This window comes from Mytilus galloprovincialis, chromosome 9 (genome assembly GCF_965363235.1).
Source record: "Mytilus galloprovincialis chromosome 9, xbMytGall1.hap1.1, whole genome shotgun sequence".
NCBI lineage: Eukaryota > Metazoa > Mollusca > Bivalvia > Mytilida > Mytilidae > Mytilus > Mytilus galloprovincialis.
Window position 1 is genome coordinate 69,003,858 of NC_134846.1, and position 21,405 is coordinate 69,025,262.

Consider the following 21,405-nt stretch of genomic DNA (forward strand, 5'->3'; position numbering starts at 1 on the left):
TGGTCTCATGACCCTGATCGAAGCACACTACAAGTTTCACTTGATTGATGTCGGCTCTGATGGTTCCAGGAACGATGCTCCAGTATCTACAATAGGTCAAAACTGAAGGAAGGCCTTGAAAGTCTTCCTGAAAAGAAGTCTCTATACCTGGAGATGACGTCCCTTTCCCATGCTATAAAGATAAGATAAAGATATTTTATTTCCTAATCATAGGGCTCATAACAAGCATGTAATCACATAAAGTAAAAATAAAAAGCCTTTCTCTCCCACTCGCATACACTCACATATACAACTCTCGTTCTGATTAAGGATGATTGATTTAACAGTACAACATGTAAATGAAAAATGAAATACAATAAAAATACAGATACAAATGTTTTTTTTTTTTAATTTTATGAGGAGAGTCAGTATATATACACACAGAAGGGGATAATTCATTTGGTAGTAAAAACGCTCGATGAACCCGTTTCCTAGTAGAAAAAATTAAACACCATGAGAAAATATTTAACTATAGACTCTCAAGAGCCAAGCGTGTAGTGGAGAAAACCTTTGGTATTCTGGCACACAAGTTCAGAGTTTTTCTGTTGACCTCGGTCGAACCAGAGCCTTACAGAAAAATCATTACAATTTGTGACAATATGAATACCAGAGAATTATAAAACTCTTCCAATTTACAGCACCTTTTTTACAAATTACTCTCAATGGACGCTTAGTCTACTTGACCAACGGACTTTTCTCCAAAGTAACATAAACATAGATCAGTTGACTGAGTTCTTTTTAACCGAATGACACTCTATATGTTGTCTCATACCAAATGTATAATAAAGGGAGTTGCAAATAATTCTTTAATATTGCAGATGCAGCATTGCTGTTACAACTTCCTGTTTAATAGCATTTACGGAAGGATAAAACGATCAGTTGATCTGATAAATTCACCAACTTGGATCTTGTTGTAGTATTTAATAAAAATCACTGTATTCGTGTTGTATATGTCCTAATGTGTATAGAATTATGGATTGAACTAGAAAATTTTCTGTATAAAGTCAACGATTATGTTGACTTTTGAAGCTCAAACTTTCTATTACTTAAAAACAACATTTATGAGGGATGGAAAAACTAGGAACGTAATCTTGAATAGATATATTTATACTACTGCTTTTTCTTTTAAATCGTATTGATACTTACAAGATCACATTAAATAAGTGGAAATAATTTTTATTAGCAAGGCATGTTTTCTATATTAAAAAAAAACAACCAAGCAATATAGATATATAGAAAAGGGGGTCGACTACCCAAATAACTGTGAAAAAGCTAAATTGTGAAAAGGAATAACTAGAAATTCCCCAACTACATAAACATGCAGCTTTTTTTCACACATAAGATGTGTTATGGTTATTCCAATACTACAAGATAGCAATTTAGGTGACAAACATATATAACTAATTGATCATAAAACCATCGGGACATTTCGGTGATCTTCGGTGTCCCGAGAGAAACACCTGAATTGCAGTACTAGAGTTATTCATACTATTTAGAGTAACCATCGGTGCATGAAAGCTTAACATTAAACTGTTTAAAGTGTACTATACAGAATGAAGGACAGACGGTGTCGAATTGTGCTATTTTAATCATGGGAAATAATGATCAAACTTCCTAGTTCCATAAAACTGGATTTTCGGGGAAAAGATGATACTGTACCTACCGATAATCAGCATCTTTTGCCTTATACCGGGTAAGTTGACGATTTTAACAACATCAGGAATAAACTTGTCGTGTTTAATTCTTGAATATATTTAGGAAAATAATCCGTTGATTCTCACCTGTCAGGTAAGGTTAATAATCAGACATCTTGGGACGTGATGAAATAAAATAATTGATTTAACATATAAATAACAAAGCAGTAACAAAGCTTTGCTGTGTTAGTTATAATAAATAAATAATTACCAATCAATATGTGAGAATCGATACTTTAATGGGGTGACCATGTGTGTGTTTGAGATACCCGGTCTAACAGAAGGGTGTGGCATAAGTCACCGAACGGTTATACCTATTATTCAAAGTTTTACAAAACACAATCAATAACTGAAAAATCATTTAAAAAAGAACATGTGTAACTTTCAGACATGGTTGTGGTAAATACTTGATGGTAATGATTTCTTGGTCGCACTACTAGTATATCCATTCAGTTGTTTATGAACTGCTTATCTATTTGTCTATGAAGCATGCATGCATTTGATAATAGGATGCTTAAAGTTGATTTTCCAAAAACTGGACTTCAAAATGACAAGGACTTATTTACAAAGACCAATATATGGTATATTTCATTGAAAAGGGAAAGAGGATGACATCGGGTCTAATATTATATAGATCACATTAATTTTCATAAAAGTGACACAAATTAAGGGTGAATATTCGCTCGTATCATCCGAAATTGTTTTAAAACTATACTAAATAGTGTTTGTCAACTGAGGAGAATATGTGTACGTATAGAAATGGTATGTATTGTTTTTGTTTTGGTGAGTTAGGTGGAATGATAAGATTTCATTCATAGCACAAACACATTGAGTATCATAATATGTATATTGTAATGTGTAGTACTCTGTCCATCTTATCAACATTCATATATAAAGGATAGTTTTGTTTTTGTGTTATTTCTGTAAAGGATATAGCTTATGTTTCCTATGCTTTGTCTAATTGCCTGTGAACTAAAGCTCATGTTCCTTGATATCTTTTAGGAAAGTTTATGTTCACTACATGCTTTGCCTTATTTCTGTAAAGAAAGTTATGTTTCCTGCATGTGCCTTGTCTTATGTCTGAAAAGGAAAGTTTATGTTCCCTGTGCTCTTTCTTATTTCTGTTAAGGAAAGCATATATTTTCACTGTACTTGGTCTTATTTCTGTAAAAAAAAAGCTTATGTTATACGTGCTTTGTCTTGTGTCTGCAAAGGAAATCTTATGTTTCTTGCATGTGCTTTGTCTTATATCTGCGAAAGAAAGCTTATGTTACCTGTGCTTTGTCTTATGTCTGCAAAGGATCTCGTATGCTCCCTGTGCTTTGTCCTATGCCTGCAAATGAAATCTTATGTTCCCTGTCCTTTTTCTTATGTCTTCAAAGAAAAGCTTATGTTCCCTATGCTTTGTCTTGTGTCTTCAAAGGATCTCGTATGCTCCCTGTGCTTTGTCCTATGCCTGCAAATGAAATCTTATGTTCCCTGTCCTTTTTCTTATGTCTTCAAAGGAAAGATTATGTTTCCTGTGCTCTGTTTAATTCATGTAAAGAAAAGCTTACGTCTGCTGTGCTTATTATTATGGTTACATGCATATATTAGATATTTAGCTCACGGTCAACTTGTCCAATCTATATTCATGCTAGGGACAATTGTACTGGTTTGTCTTAATTATAGGAGATAGTAAGGATGGTCTGGATGGGAGTTTCCATACTGTATTCTGTAATATATTACGCTTTTTTTTGTCTACAACTTGTACTCTGTGCTTGTCATTGTTTATAGTCTAGCACATCTTCATTCCCTATTCTTTAATCTATTATCCATCCATTATTCTCTATTCTTAAATCGTTTATCCTTTATTCTCTACGGTATTATGTTAACCGCATTCAGACCACCAGTTAGACCGTTGGAGCTGTGCTTTTTCTTCATTTCCTTTTCCTTAGGGATAGTTTTAAAAGCTGTGGTTGTCTTATTTGCACATGAGATAGTTGTGTCGTGGTTGCTGTGATTTGTCTTGTTTATGTCAGGATTTGATGGGATGTGATAAATGTGCAATATTTAACAAAGAAACATCATGTTATTTCTTGGGAACTGTTTTATGTTTATCTTCTGTATGGATATTTTTATGTGAAGTCGGAAATGTTTTTCAATATAAATGGGAGAAGGCTGTGTTATGTTAATTCTATCATAGCACTGTGTCACACATAAACACGATGAAGAAAGTTCGGCGATGATGAATGCACTTAATTTTAACGTTATAATAAGCTAAGTCGTGGTAATATTTCTTCTCGGTAAGGTCATGATAACTTAGCTCTTCTTTACTTTTGTACATATATTGAAAAATTTAATATGACATGTTAACTCTGCCTGCTTCATTGTGGTTACTTTGTTTTACTAGTATTATGTGCTGGCATTGTGGAAATAATAAAAATCTACCCCAATGTTAAATTTTGGTTATGTAAACATAAGAGCACAATTAATACACGGGTAGATTTTATTTCTATACGATTAAAATCCCGAATTAAATTGTTGAAAATATTTCAACATATATGTGTACATATATTTCTATAGTACAAATATTTTGAAGTAATAAGTTAATCCAACCATAAAGTTTTAACTTTAATAAGGAGCAGTGTAAGTAGATGAATACTCATTTAAATATAAAATCATGTTAAATACACATTTAAATATAAATCATGACCAATTGTAATTGAAGAACCAGGAACACGCCTCGCTTTGTGTCTTTTGTGTTTATTAAACAGTGTAGGCAGAAACTTTTACTTTGGCAAATAAGCATACAATCGACTATGACAAAGAACACAGTGTCCACTGTAATAATCACTGAATCATGTACAGTGAAAAAGATTAAATCTAAAATGACCCATAGACACATCTTCTAATTGACATAAATGAGATGGGAAATTAAGACGTGAAGTATTTGTAAGGGCTTTCCAGACATTAAAAACACACAAAATATCACCACCAAAAACCCGAGACATAACAACAAAATAACGAATGGGGAAAAGGATCATTAGTTTCATTCTAGTGAAGGGAAGAAATGGAGATTTTTTTAATTTTTTAGTAAAAATTATGGAAATATATTTATGGACATGTATAGGATACTCATCCCAACACAGACAGTCTATTTTGGGAGCAAAACATTTAGTATTTATAGTTTTCATTCATGTAGTTCATCATGATGTATTTGAAAAATGCGATAAGCTTTAAAATATGTGCCGAATTGATCCTATAGTTATCTGCAATGTTAACCTAGACAATTTGAACCCGTATTTTCTGCTGTAGTAATGATATCTGCGGTATAAAACTCAAGACAAATCGTGCCCTTATACTGCACCGTTAATTTCAGAGGTATAAACCGACACAACGTAAAAACATCTTCGTCGTGTACCTAAGTGACGATTACTTGGGCAAAAACCCAGATACCAACTCTTATAAATACCGTAGCAGTAGTTTCTTGTATTTAATAGATCCATATGAATCGAACTCGTATACCGTATTGGTAATTTCTGAGGTATAAACCCCCAGATCTATAAAGGAGTATGACGTATTGGTATTAGTTCATGTATACACACACAACTTGAACCCGTTTACCTTAAATTATTGTTGATCTCTGTGGAACCTTCAACTCGAACTTGTACAGCAGTGATGATCACAAAGATTTATTTTAAAGCAAAACAAACACTTTAACTGTAGAAATGATTTCCAAGGTGTAAACCCAGACAATTCGAAGTCGTCAAGCGGAGTTTTGATATTTGAGGTAAAGAACCTGACAACTCGAACCTGTATACCTTTTTTGGTGATGGCGAGGTAAAAACCCATGAAAAAAAACGATCCTGCATACCTCATAGTGATTTCTGATGTATTGACCCAGAAATCTAGGACATGTGTACCGTAGTGATGACATATGATGAATTGACCAAGACAATTATGTACCTTATATTAGTGGTGATATCCGAGTTGTTAAACCAGACAATTCAAATCTGTGTACCGTAGGGAGGATATCTGAGATATTGACCACACTGAAAATCTAAATTAGTCAATTTGACCAATTTAATTAGTCATTTTGACTGTCCTCTAGATGACAATGCACTTTAGTCATTTTGACTATGCTCTTAGTCGTTTGACTAGATGGTTAGTCACATTTGACTGAGAAGGGTGGTCATTATGACTATGTTAGGAAGTCAAAATGACTATATGTCATACTCGTTATGACGAATTGGATTGTTCAATTGACTATGCACATTTGTCAGTTTGACAATTGAATGCAGTCCATATGACTGATTGAAGTAGTCGGAAGTGACCATGTTGGTTAGTCAACATGATTACTGTGAATAGTCACGACTGTTAGTCTGTTATTTTAATTTGTGTAGTGTTTTTTGTTTTTTTGTTCTACCATTTAATTTGTGTGCATTTCATTCCGTTTCGGTCTGTTATGGTACATTTCTTCTGTTATCGTTTACTTTTTGTTGTTTCTCTTCCATAGGATTGACAAATACATTTGGAATATAATATCATTAAAAATACCACAACAGCAATACTAACAATGATAATAGTATAGGACCACAAAGTGCTCAATGTTCTAAACCTTCCTATATCTTAAGTTTCCATGTGTAACCATTACTCAGTGACATATATTAAAGTCTTAAAATCAAATAAGAAAATAAATTTATTATAAACTCATTGTTAATTTGAAGTGTTTATTTCAGATATTTTGTCGGTATCAACTTTGCATGTGTCAGTGTGGTATTCTCTATGGTAAAAAATCTCTCAGCTGTGTTCATACAAATATCAATGTCTTCATTTGCTGAAAAATATAATTGTATCATTTTAGATAACAATAAACAAGTATATCAGTCATGTTAAAAGTTTAAAGAAAAAACAAATTTTAAAATCTTTGATCTAGTGATTTAATCACTCATCTCATACCATTAATTTGTAATGTAAGCACCGGGATCTTGACAGCCACCCATCCTATATCACAACATTGTAACATTGTAATGTAAGCACCAGGATCTTGACAGCCACCCCTTTTTATACCACAAAATTTTAATGTAAGCACCAGAATCTTGACAGCCACCCATCTTATACCACAACATTGTAATGTAAGCACTGGGATCTTGCCAGCCACCCATCTTATACCACAACATTGTAATGTAAGCACCGGGATCTTGCCAGCCACCCATCTTATACCACAACATTGTGATATAAGCACCGGGATCTTGACAGCCACCCATCTTATAACACAACATTGTAATATAAGCACCAGGATCTTGACAGCCACCCATCTTATAACACACCATTGTAATGTAAGCACCAGGATCTTGACAGCCACCCATCCTATATCACAGCATTGTAATGTAAGCACCAGGATCTTGACAGCCACCCTGAGTTTTTAATTCATTGTTGTGAATATCGATTGCAGTGTTTATTTTTAACAGTTTTGGCTCAGGTGAAAAAAAGATATCGCTAAATACTCTTTTCAATCGACAATACGTTGTATGTGTATCAAAATTGATATCCCGTATACATATCCCCCTTTTTATTGTCGTTACGTCAACATGTGCCGATATTACTTTCATTTATACACTTCTTTTTCTTAAATTCAATTTTTGTAAGTTAGAATTAAAACAAATATACATCATACTTACTTTAAACAATTGGTTTATTTGACAAAATAACAGTTTCCGTGCCTTCTGGTTTGTTTACATCTACACAATCTATGGAACAAAGGGAACGCGAAAGAGTGCGCGTGAAAACCGATACTCTACACCACGTGGTGCTGTGACCACTAACATAGTCAATTGACCATGCAGGTAATCATAATGACTTGATGGGTAGTCATATATGCTTTTGACTACCTTTCGGCTGATATTTGACTAACTGAATAGTCATCGTGACTAATTTAGATTTTCAGTGCAGACACTTCGAAGAAATATACAGCAGTGGTAATCTGTGAGATAAAGACACTGACAAATTCCATACACCGTAGTAGTGATATCTAAGCTAAAGGTATACCCCAAACAACTCAACCATCAAAAAACCTTACGTGGCAAACGTTGTGCTCTATTTTACTTCTTTGTACTTAAATATAAAACAAGCTGAAGTAAGATGATATAATGGAGATTTTCCTATTTAAAAAACCTGAAATGAAATAATATTGTATACATAACCGGGTATTTAAATCTTGTGTTATTCAAATGTGTTATATAAATAATAACTGAATTTAACGATTATTTGATACAATAACTTTTTCGTGTTAGTGTTCCGTCTTCTTTTCTGTATAGAGTTCTGTTGAGCAGTTCAAATAAATATAGTTGAATTTCTGGACCTAGGTCGATTAAGAACCTGTTATTATGCGTAGGTAGTTGTCTATCATTGAATACTGCATGATCTTATATGGTTACCTCTAGATGTCTGCTATAAATATCAGTTTTTAGTTATATGCCACTAGTATGATGGTTACAGCTTTCTAGTTCAATACCCAAAGACTTCCTCTAAGCCATAACTGAATTGCGAAAAGAGATACAAACAGATCTGGGGGTTGGGCACGATGACTTTTTTTACTGTATTGATTTTCATTTTTTGGTACGTATGCGTATTTTCTCCCCTGTCACAACTGTTATTTATTTTCAGTTCATACCAGGCCAAGTTATTCCTTTTTGTCCCCTCTTCCTCCCGAAAATCAATGTGTCGCCCCTTGCGTATAATAGACCAAATGACTCTTTTCCCACAGATGAATATGACAATGGTGTTATACAAGTTTACAATTCTATTACGAAACTATTACATAAACTGTCAAATGTAATGTTATTCATCTGATGTAAATCTCAAATGTTACCTGTAATTATTACAAATATTATTAGATATATGTAAAAGTAAGAAGACCAAATGTAATATTGCACACTGCAGTAAGCTTGAACTATTCATTTGTAAGAAGGATACATTTTCTTTGTAATAATGGCTTTGAATCATACTTTTATAATTTGTACTAGTCGAACCTGTTTTTTTACCAATCTAGCCCATAAGACACGTATCTTGTAATCATAACAAGTTAACTTGAATACATTTGTTGAAACCTGGAGTTAACCAGATTTTTTTCTTGATAAAAACTACTGCAAAACCAGTTACACAGTCATTGTTTTAGCTGACCATTGATCGATCACATACTCAAGGCAAGTTCTCCCCAGGAGACCGAGAGACTATGTTTTTTTCATTACACAAATTGTACAAAATACTATAGTCAAGGAATATACTTGTATGTGATTGACGCCTTCGGAGCTTTTATTAGAGACTTAAAAATACACCATATATATAGCTACGCTGCTCACACTCATTTAGTTTATCAAGATAGTAATTACTTGTTAGCTGAATTGATGGTTGCGTGCGTTGGTACCATGCTCGTGGGTCCGAAACATTGACCCACAAATAAACACAAATTTATCCGTCCATCCAAAATAACTCATAATTGTATTTTATTTGTAGTCAAAACAATTTAAGCAAAAAGGGCTTTAAAAAAGTTTTAATGCATAAACTGATCACCTGTAATGGCAAATATTCTATTCTGTATTTGTATTAAGGTAGCACAATACAAAGATTTTATAACTCCAACTCCCAAGTTTTAAAATGCTGTAACTTTCTTAATGATGCTTGAAAATTTATAAAATTGGTAGTTTTGGATAGCTAATAGATTACTCTTTCAAATAAATGCAATGTTAGTATTATGCAACAATTATGTAACCAATTATAATATTAACTGTGTCTAAAATATTTTTCACCAAATTTCCACTTTCAAATGAAATTAGCTTCTTCATAGGTATCCCTAGAGGGTCGATTTTATTATATGTTGTTCTTATGGCCATTATCTACAAAAGGGTGTCTCTGATTTCAGATAGAATGTATAGAACAAATTTTACACCTAATTGAACATTATCTTCTTTTATGTGGTTAGGATGTTTACACTAATTAGAGATTTATGAGAGAATGGAATACCATAGAGACAATCTGAGACACCCTTTTGAAGCCCATGATGTGTTGATTAAGATTTCGTTAAAATTTTCTGTATAGTTAAAAAGATGATAGAGCTAAATTCATTCAAGTGAACTTATCCACATTTTGCCACTAATTACATAATAATTGATTACATAATGATTGCATAATAAAAATATTGCATTCATTTAAAAGAATTATCTTTTATCTATCTATATATACCTCTTTTGTTATTTTCTATGCATTCATAAGAAAGTTACAGCATTTCAAAGGTTAGTGATTGGAAGTAAAAAAATCTTTGTATTGTGCTACCTTAACTGACTATACTCTCTTACAGGCACTGGTGCTTTGTCTGACACAGATGTTGGTGTGGTAGCTGCAGGCGTCATTTCCGGTCTAATACTCATTATACTGGTCGTTGGAGTTCCTATTATAATATTTTATTTACGGTAAGTATCTATGGATATTTATTTTCTCGTTTTAATTACTATCTTTTACATAGATCTATAGTATATGCCTTTTAAACTCAATTTCAAGTAATTTATTGTTTAAATATCATTTGTACATTTAAATAAAGGCAACAGTAGTATACCGCTGTTCAAAATTCATAAATCGATAGAGAAAAAACCTATCCGGGTTACAAACTAAAACGGAGGGAAATGTATCAAATGTAAGAGAACTACGACACAACAGAGACATAACAGCGAAATGTAACACACACAGAAACGAACTATAATGTAACAATGGCCATTTTCCTGACTTGGTACAGGGCATTTTATGAAAAAATGGTGGGTTGAACCTGGTTTTGTGGCATGCCAAACCCCCCGCTTTAATGGCAGTGTTAGTTATAACATTAAAATGACAACATTACACGACAGGGTTACAATAAATAAACAGATAAATGGGAGAAAATATAGGACAGAGAAACAAACGAATAACAGCCATCAAAAGGTAACAGGTTAAAAAATATTTTTACAACTACAAAGTTGAAGATCGCCGAGGACCAAAAGTTCCAAAAAGTTGTGAGGCCGGGGTAATCCTCCTGGGACAAAACATGATTATTATCAAGAATAATACATAGTTTTGCAAACAGTAAATTTTATAAATTTTGCAAACAGTAAATTTTATAAACTGACTAAATAGATATATATGATTAAACTGAAGTGGTGACTAGCTACGGAATAAAAACGAATACATTACAAAATCACAGCCCTGTCAGCCATGGTCAGGTGTTTTAAAGACTAATCCTTTGTTGTTTCATTGTTTTAGTTTTTTGTCTTGGCTGCTAAGAAAGTCGCACAGGCTAAACGTAACCGTCCTTAATTCAACATAAGAATACAAATTTTATTTATTTGAATAACCTATAAGACCTATAACTGTATCAAAACGATTCACGAAAGTCTACGAAACATTTCTATAAGTATAATTTTAAATGATCAAGCTATAACATCCTAATCAACCTTTTTCGTCTACTAAAAATGGAATTATTCATGACAACATGACATATTAGATGTTTTTGTGCTTCGAACCGATCTGGCGAGTCGATTTTCCTATTATCTTGAAAACTGCAAAAGATAGAAGATTGCCTTGAATGACATTATTCTAGAGAGTTAGCTTTAGAGCCTCTTGTTTAAAAACTAAAGTAGATTAGGAAAAAGACTGTATAAATGAGCAACAGTAAGGTCTACAACATCAGCCAAGCGTTTTATATGGAACTTCTGTAGCTAGAACGAAACTGTAAAATGCAGCAAAAAGGATCAACAAAATAAGATTGACATTTGCATTAAGTCAATTGAATTGAAATCGTCATCAACTAATTACATGTGATGCCCCCTGAATAAGTATTAGCTCTTTTTTTGTCATTTCGTGATATTTGCACTTGTCTCAGATTTTTTTCCCCTATATACCTTAATATAACATTAACATGTTATATTAAGGCAGATATAGAGAAAAACAATTGTAACATGTACTATTAAGTTATAGGAAAAAAATTCTGAGACAAGTGCCTGTGGATAATTGTCATAGATTATCAGATCATAGACAAAACGTCTGCCAAGGCAAGACTATAATTTGGCTCGGACAAGTTTCCAATCAACTTAAATATTCTTGTTGCACTGTATCAGATTATTGCAAAGCCAGGCATCTAGTTTTTTTTTTAGTTAGATAGAGGATACAGTCTATAAAGTCAAAGTTTTTAAAACATCAATAAACTTTCATAAACCTTTATGGAATTTCGGGAATCTTTTACAAATGCAAATACAAAATTTTAGGCAGGCAGCAAGGAAATCGTATTACAGATATTCGAAATGAAGCTCATAAAATGCTTTCAGAAATTAATTTTTTTTTTAAATGGTATCACTAAACTTATATTCTTGCTACATAAAAAAAGTATAACGATTGATTTAAAAAACCAACAATACATACATCCAGAATCGTTCTTTGAAAAGTAAATCATGCTGTCTAGTGACCCACTCTTTTAGTGAATGCTGACTTGCGTATTTTGAATTGTTCAGTTGAATATTTCTATCTTGCGTTTAAAGCAAAGTATACTTTGACATTCTAGTATACATGCTAAACAATGAACAGGAATATGTAAACGTTTGACCGCCCTTCTTGGTATTATAATTAATCTTCTTACGCGTAAGACTCTAAGGACAATTGCGATTACCTAACTCAGTGTCGTCTCCAGAGCTGTTATGGATATCCTATACATCCAAGATACCATTAACATATTTTTTAACACAACCCTGAAAATAATGAAAATGTCAAAAATCTGATTTATAGAAAAAAGAGGAAGAAGGCAGAACCAAAAGGACGTCCACCAAAGGAACATTTCGCCAATGGACATGCACCAAAACCAGCTGTTAATGGCTATCCAAAGCCCAACCCTTATATGCCTCCCCCACAACCACGTCCACAACATAGACATGGACCAAGACATCCACATGCAACTGATTTAGGTTCACATAGAGGTGTTCCGATAGTACATATCACACCACATGGTTCACGTGCTGGGACACCGCACGGATCACATAGGGGTCCACCACATGGGTCAGTAAACGGACAAATGAGAGGAGGATCTGCACGAATTGTATTTACACGTGGTGGTGGTCGTCGTCCCCCAATGATGTTCCCGATGGGATCTGTAGGCCCAAGAGGTCCATATCCATACCCAATGGGACCTAGAGGAAGAGGTGCTCCTCCTCCAGGTTATCCTGGACCATATGGTTATCCAGATCCAATGATGCATCCGTACTTCTTCCCGCCTCAATTCACAGTGTACGTGGATGAATCAGACGATGATGAGTCGGATGAGGACAGAAGATCAAACAGATCAACAGTGAGGGAGCGGAAAATGAGGTACCATCGTTCGTTTCTGCCTGATAGACAATCAAACATAGTTATCAAGTAAGTCGATGAAATATCTAGAAGCATATACATACTGTACATATTGGATTATATTGTAAAATATCTTCAAAATATATTACATGCTTTAAATATTTCTCTTATGGTTGTGATCTGTTGTTTATTTCCCACTGAATGGAGTGCGATATCAACAAGCGATAACAAATGTGTTATTTTGGTTGGCTTACACTACAATCCGATATCGATTTGCGACATTTCAATTGGCTATATTCAAGGGTTAAGATGACTATCAAAGGTCTGGACGTATAACTTTTCTTCCATGGCAGCGTGTCATTTACTTTATAATTCCTATTATTCTGCACAAGGGCCTAATGCCCACATTCATCATGTTCAACTTCCCAGTTTTCGCGGTATCATTTACCAAATTGTATAAGGGCGAGAAAATAAAGTAATTGCTTGATATCAACACTCGTTTTCGTCCTAAACATTCATGACATATTTGTCACTGAACGTTAAGCAACCAAGAATCAATCAATCAACACTTGTTATTTATTCTAACAACCTCGAAGCTTCATTCAAGAATTGATTTCATTTTTGACAAGTATTTCTCAACTGTATTCTTCTGAAAAAAATACGTCTTAGATAGTGACTTGTAAAATAACATAAACAACCTACGGAAAAAAATACCATAAGAGAAATAGTTTTAGGAACTCGTTAGATTTTTATATCTCTTGATATTAACTTTAATAATTCATTTTCAACAATAATAACATAAACTCGTCAAATGGATCGTTTATTATTATATTGAATGAATTATCGAAGTGATAATTAAGCGATATCCGATTCCAACTAATTCCTAAACCTTCATGTAGCATGCATGTAATTAACGATAAAAAATAAGCTTTTACAGATGAGTATGTACACAGCATATAATGTACATACTTGTATATTTAAATGTTTCTAGGTGTTTTCAGACAACTACCTTCTCACTTTTTAATAAGTATGCACAAGTTCAGAATAAATATTGAACTAACATTTTTTTATATTAAATTTTACCCAAACCGAAGGATGACACTTTACCTTTATAATATCTATAGCGTTTTGCACAGTAAATATATATATATTATGCTTGCTTATATTCTATAAAAATCCTTAATAACGTCTCTAAATGTAAAATTCCTGTTAAGATATTCGCTCAGATTGAATAGTTTGTACATTTACTGTGTTTTTATATTAATAATACAGTAGTAAGCTAATACAAAAGGGAAAAAAAATGTATTTACTATACTATATATAAAAATATTAATTTTTGAGTTAACAAATTATTTCTACGACAAACAGACATAACAACAAGTTTCAGTTGTATATATACTACAGAAAATAATTCTCTGAAATTAAATAACTAAAATGAATAAAAGTATTGATTTTAAGGCACATTCCATTTCTACTTTTAATTACGCACATTTTGATATATACATTTATATAGTTATCAATTCCGAAACTTCTAACAAATGCAATAAAGGCGAACTGGAAAGCAAAACCCGCATTATCACCAACACCGTACGCGACGTCATAAATGTTTTTTTCAGAGAAATATCATGAACTGGATTACATAATTAAGTATATATGCAATATAATGCAATAATTAAGTACTGAACAAATGAAAAAAGGTTGGAAAGGCTGTGAATAAAAACGGCCAGAACTCTCCAATAATTGGGTGTAGGGAACTGAAAACTCTACGAAGATCATCGTAAAGTTATGAGAATTACCAAAAAAATGCTAAAAATATTACTATTTTCTGCGTGTAATTTTCCTACTCATTCGATCGATTCCCTAATTCTTGTGCCACGTTTTTGAGACGTCACAATGTTTGAGGCAAAGTTATCGAACAGCTTCGTGAGGACAACCAAATATACTACTGTTATTATGACTCAATTATAGTATACTGAGGGTGGAGGATTCAGAAAATAGAGAAAACCGATAATTGTTTTTTTTTGCATAAAACTGTCTTATAATATTAACCACTCTGCATTTGTTTTTGTGTTCATTTTCCCGATTTTTGTTATAGACGAATACCTTGAGGTTTAGTTACCATGCAGATAGTATGTCCTTGTTTAATATTGTTTGCTGTATATTGTTAGGTTGCTTAAACACATTTTGCAGCACACATTCATAGTTCCCTCAGTGGGATTCGAACTCAAGCTGTTGAGTTATATGTACGAATAATAAAGTAATTGCAGTAGTACTAGAAGTAGTCAAGTAGTTTTCAATTACTATCTAATTTAAAAAGCAGACCATGCGTCCACGCTTCGCTCACAAAGTAGCAAAAAAGCATGAAAACAGAATTTGTATTGCATCCGATTGATCGAAAAAAAGTAAAATAACAAAAATACCGAACTCCGAAGAAAAAATTCAAAACGGAAAGTCCCTAATCAAATCACAAAATCAAAAGCTCAAACACATCAAACGTATGGATCATAATTGTCATATTCCTGAATTGGTACAGGCAAGAAAATGGCGGATTAAACAGGGTATTATTATATAGTTTGCTATACCTCTCACTTGTATGACAGTCGAATAAAATTCCATCATATTAACAACAATGTATGAACAAATCAAAGAGAAAAAAATAGGTAAACATGTCAAAAATAGGGGTACAGCAGTTAACATGATTGTTTTATAGAATATATTATGTGCACACACACAACTCAGAATTATTGACGCTGCAACAACTGAGAGAATCAAAAGTAGATCTATTAATGCATAAGATTATTATCAAGAAATTGAAGATCATTGATAACAGAAAATTGCGAAACCTTTTGGCAAATACGAATAAGGCAAACTATACACGGGATAGAAAACCAGAACGTGGTTCATATTTTATTAAATTAAAAAAAGATAATATATCAATTTCATGAAGACAAAAACTACTGCGGAATGGTGATACCATTGGGGACGAAACGTCCACAGCAGAGCCATTGAAACAATGGTTGTAAAACCTCATTTAAAGTACCAGGCTTATATCGTGGTACGCCAGACGTATGTTTCGTACTTATATGCAAATGCTCTACTTTAGAAGTTTTTATACCACTGATCAGTCCATTATCCATTTAATATCTGTTAAACAGTGATCATGTAAGAGTAAAGATAAACATTATTTTCTTTAAGCTGTAACAGGTAATAATTACATTAGATGTATGTTTCATTATAATATTTTATTCTGATTGGCGAACTGCACATCACATGTTATTCCGTAAGCAGTTGTATTGTTCAATACGACTTTTCACTCATGATAACACGTGCTCCAACAATAAAGTGCACAGGTGAATTAAATAATAAAATATATAAAATTCGTGTTTTCATGATCATAGCTAAAAAATGTAATTATAAGTATTGAATGCTTCTTTTTGTAACTTTATAGGGTTGTAAAAGCGTTGACCGTGCGTACATTTTTAGAATGAAGCGCTTCCGCGCTTCATACAAATTGTACTTCGGTCAACGCTTTTACACCCCAATAAATTTACAAAAAGAAGCATTCAATTCTTAAATATTATGTTAATAGTAGCAGCATTTCTTAATCTGTGTTCCCTTACTTTTTCAGAGAAATAGACAGTGACGAGGAAAAGGTAAGGACGAATGATATAAGAATCCATAATAAATAGAATCACGACATTTTGAAACTTTATAATGATGCTAGATAGTTCAATATCTTAACTATGGATCTTAAATATACATAATAATTAATTTATCGTTTGTACTTGTATTGTTGTAATTGTACTAGTTACCTATGCAATAGGCATACGAAATTCGACAAACCGTACGACAATTATATTTGGTCATCTTTCATTAATCCATTTCTACTGTGGTATCTTTATATACTAGTAATTTACACCTCACACGAATACAAAATCAGTTAAGAACAACTATCGAGTCATGTCTACATTTTATAAGTTTGGAATAATTTCACACAAACTTGTTACAGTAAAGTTCCTTTTCAAAAACCCGACTTAATTGCTAACTTATATTTTACAATGGGAAACAAATCCCAATTAGAACCAACGGCGACATTGACTATTCAAGGCAGTTGACAAAAGTATGATGAATTGTTTGTAAAATTTGAATGTCGTACATATATTGTAAAAGGGCACGACAAATTAAGAGATTACTATAGTATGCAATACAAAATGTAAACAACCTATACGTGCAAGCTCTTATCATAATGTTTGCAAAGACTGAGAACAGTCTTTAATACTGAGGAGAGTTTTTCACTTACCAAAAACTTCCAAAGGAAATAGGTCAGTTATTATCTGAATTCATTTCAGATTTCCTTAGCAGGAAAAGTAGAATTTGAAAAAAAGATCTTATTTTGTATAAATTCATGTAAAGCTTAAATAAATTATATTCATTTTAGAAAATACAAGAAGAGGAGAATAGAAAGAAAAGAGGCAAACGACGATCTAAATCAAGAAGCCGATCGAGATCCCCCGAACAACCAAAACGAAGACACAAATCTCGGTCAAAATCTCCCGCTCGTAGACGGTCTCGAACTCCTTCACCTGAAAGATATAGAACATCTGATCACCAAGATTTATATACAGAAGTATCGAAATCAAGTTATCGCAGGAATTCTTCAGCTAGTGGAGGCGATACAGCAGCTAAAATCGATGAAATGTTTTCTTTTTCATCCGACGCAAGTGCAAAACCCGGAGACGTTATATTATTACCACCCGGTAAACATATTGATATGTCTCCAAGACGGCGCGAATCATCTCCCGTGTGGCGAGAACCTAGTCCACCACCAAGGAGAGACCCAAGTCCGCCAAGAAGACGAGATCCAAGCCCGCCACCTAGACGAGATCCAAGTCCGCCTCCAAGGCGAGAGCAAACACCACCATTACGTCGAGATTCGACGCCCCCAAGACCAGAACGAAAGCCTGTAAGTTCTATTCCATCTGAGTATGCATATGCATCGGTGATAAGACCCTCTGAAGAGCCGATTGAAAACCCATCTACATCACATTCGGCGCTTGGTGTATCAATGTCAGAAAGACTTCAGAATATTGTTGACTCTGGACATACAACTGTTATTCACGACCTTGAAAAATATAAATCCGACGATATCCAATATCCTCCTAAAGGACAAAGTATCTCAAGAACAAGTAAACCATACATGTCAAATAGAGACGATTATCAATCATCATCGAATCGCTTATCTTCAACTGCGAAACCTGATCTATATAGAACAGATAGATATAACTCTGATGATTATAGGCGACCATCTACTCCTCCAAATGACATTCCGAACGAGACGCCTGTTCCAACTCCACGCCATTCACTTATCAGAAGACCACAAACTCCCCCAAACGACATACCCATATCATCCCGTTCTGACAGACCATCGACTCCTCCCTTTGATGGAGATGATATAAGCAGAAGCACCTCAACACCAGCACCAGATAGGAGAGTACCACCACCACCGCCTTTACCTCCAACACAACCACAAAGCAATGATTCTAGACCAATGAATGCTCGAAATCCGACAAATTTGGGCAATACACAGCACGCTCGAGCTGCTTTTTCTACCCAAGTACTGGAAGAACTTAAAGAGAGACACCGAATGCCCGAGACGTCTGTGGATGACGATGACGACACTGATTCCGCTAGAAATAGGGCTGTAAACTTTTCTGCTTCGCCTCCCGAAATAATTCCTAGATCGCAACCTAATAGTCCCAGAGGATCTCAAAACTTAAACCCCGATGACCCTCCACAGGAACGTGCCCCACCCCCTCCTCCGCCTCCGCCTCCACCACCACCTTTACCCAAATAATCTTCGTTTAGGATACTAATAGCAATTATGTAGTTTTTGGTCGACATTTTTGTTCTATTGAATTAGTCTGATGATATAAAAAACGGGAAATAGCTGTCGTAATAAAACTTGCTTCATATCTTTTCTAATATTGTAAATGTAACCCGAATGTTTTGAATGAGAAATAATATATACTTCGACACGAGACCATTTAGAATGATCTTTTCCGTGTTAAAAGAGTCCTATTACGCATGCATTTAGTGTGGAACGTGAGTAGCTGTACACATTTTTCTGGACTAAAATTTTGAACAGTGTAATGATTATCCTCATATTATCCTCATATTATAGTAGGCTAACAAACTATCAAGGAAATTGTTCCCGAAAACAATTTTCGCAATTCAGTCTGACATTTCTGAATTGAGTTTGATTGATACACTTTATTTTGATAAGTACGAATTGAAGGCAAATTTTTTAATGAATGAAACGAGAGGACGAATGTCATCACAGCAATCAAAACTTGATCTCTGCTTACCAACTGCAATGACGATAATAGCTGCTTGTCGAGTTGCTACAAACTTTTATAAATATGCATGGATGTATAGTGTTTAGTTTTACCTTTTTAGTTGACAATCACAAATCACACATTTTTATCTTTGTTAGTCATTTTTAAAAATGTCATGGTAATGTAGATTGCTGTATTTTTTGCTAAGACTTCAACATAGCTTTATTTGATTACTGTTAACTGTGTTATATAAAGGGTAGATGCTTTAATATCGCATGATGAATTGTTATAAAAAAAAATACCCGGTTCTTGAGGTTCTTGAGGGATGGAAGCTTTAACATTGATTTTTTATTCTATATTATTTGAATCTAATAAGTAACATTCAGTGTAAAAGTTGTATTGTTCAAAGCACACACTGTGAAAGCGCTATACTTAATAACGTGTGCCATGACTGATAGCCAAATACGGAACAAATTTATATAAAACTAGGATTTAACGAATGAATTTTGTGAAAAAAAGTTTTAAAAAAGCCGCCATAATTTCTCACCAATATATTATTTAATACATGTACTAAAATATGGATGTGTGGGGACCAAGAAATACAGCAGCTGTATAACTCTTGTAGCACACGTAGATAGTATCACTGGGTGTACAATACATTAATATTTTTTTGTATCAGGTGCTTGAAAACTAGTTTACCAATATAGCTTCTTCCTGAATGAAATTATATATCACAAATAGATTTATAAGATGAACATTTCTGTTCACATTCCTTGTGGCTGTAAAATCCTATACAAATGCTTTTTGGTCCTTTTTTGCAAAGTTAATGAGATATTAATATTTTTTATAGATTTTTATGCATTGTTCAGTTTTCTAAAAGCTTACTTGTAAATATGCCATTTATTCTGCAAAGTACTTGCATTCACTTGATAAACATTTTAATTTTGCACGCTTTACTTAATAAGAGATCATCAAAGATTCATTATCCTTGTTTTCGGTTCCATTACTTTTATATATATTAATTTTATTACTGTAAACGTTGAAGACGTTTTATATAAAGTATATGATATATATTTTACAGTTATATATTTGTTATATTCATTTCAAATGAATAAATATATTTTGATATTAGAGTTGTCTCGCTTATGAATGAAATAAGATGATATATGTTACATGAAGTATGTTGCAAGTATTCTCTACTTGCTACTGTTAATAAGGAGATATGAGAAATCCATCTGAATAAGATTATGATAAGTATTGTATTGATACTAAAACATATGATAAATATTACACAGCTACTTTTGCATAGGTACTATTTCTGTACTAAAAATATGTAGTACTGGAAATTTACTTTTAATATTCAGTACTATTGTGTTACTTTAAAATTATTGTAATATTTATATACCTGTATGTTAATCCTGGTACTTTTGATAACTATTTACACCACTGGGTCGATGCCACTGCTGGTGGACGTTTCGTCCCCGGGGTATCACCAGCCCAGTAGTCAGCACTTCGGTGTTGACATGAATATCAATTATATGGTCATTTTTATAAATTTTCTGTATAAAAACTTAGAATTTTTCGAAAAACTAAGGATTTTCATACCCCAGGAGTAGATTACCTTAGCAGTATTTGGCACAACTTTTTGGAATTTTGGGTCCTCAGTGCTCTTCATCTTTGTATTTGTTTGGCTTTTTAACTATTTTGATCTGAGCATCACTGATGAGTCTTATGTAGACGAAACGCGCGTCTGGCGTATAAAATTATAATCCTGGTATTTTTGATAACTATTTACAGTACTTTATTTGTACTTGAAATTTTAGTACTATAGATTTTTGGTTACTTCCGTTACATTTTCAGCATTTTGAAAGATTTTTCTATTTCAAATTTCTTAAAGTTATGATTTTCAAACATGGAATATTGTATTATTTCTGTACAAACATATTTAGTACAAATCAAGTACTGTAAAATACAAGTACCTGAATATTACAATAATT

General features: G+C 33.2%; 1 protein-coding gene across 2 annotated transcripts; it reads left to right on the top strand.

The window, feature by feature from the left end:
* The first annotated feature begins 1,559 nt into the window (after positions 1 to 1,559).
* On the top strand, positions 1,560 to 20,539 carry LOC143045773 (uncharacterized). 2 transcript variants are annotated; one of them, XM_076218507.1, is made up of 5 exons: positions 1,560 to 1,732; positions 10,072 to 10,183; positions 12,519 to 13,142; positions 16,702 to 16,726; positions 17,512 to 20,539. In XM_076218507.1, exons 1-5 carry the CDS (start codon positions 1,687 to 1,689, stop codon positions 18,925 to 18,927), a joined length of 2,223 nt encoding a protein of 740 aa, XP_076074622.1. In that variant the 5' UTR covers positions 1,560 to 1,686; the 3' UTR covers positions 18,928 to 20,539. The 2 variants fall into 2 exon arrangements, with proteins under 2 accessions (XP_076074622.1, XP_076074624.1); XM_076218509.1 differs by having other exon boundaries at positions 12,519 to 13,094.
* Positions 20,540 to 21,405: the final 866 nt, after the last annotated feature.

Bases quoted from the DNA above. Each gene is read 5' to 3' on its own strand.
- LOC143045773 (XM_076218507.1), top strand. From the start codon at position 1,687: ATGATACTGTACCTACCGATAATCAGCATCTTTTGCCTTATACCGG. The intron at 10,184-12,518 runs GTAAGTATCTAT...TCTGATTTATAG, and splicing joins ATTATAATATTTTATTTACG to AAAAAAGAGGAAGAAGGCAG. The intron at 16,727-17,511 runs GTAAGGACGAAT...TATTCATTTTAG, and splicing joins TAGACAGTGACGAGGAAAAG to AAAATACAAGAAGAGGAGAA.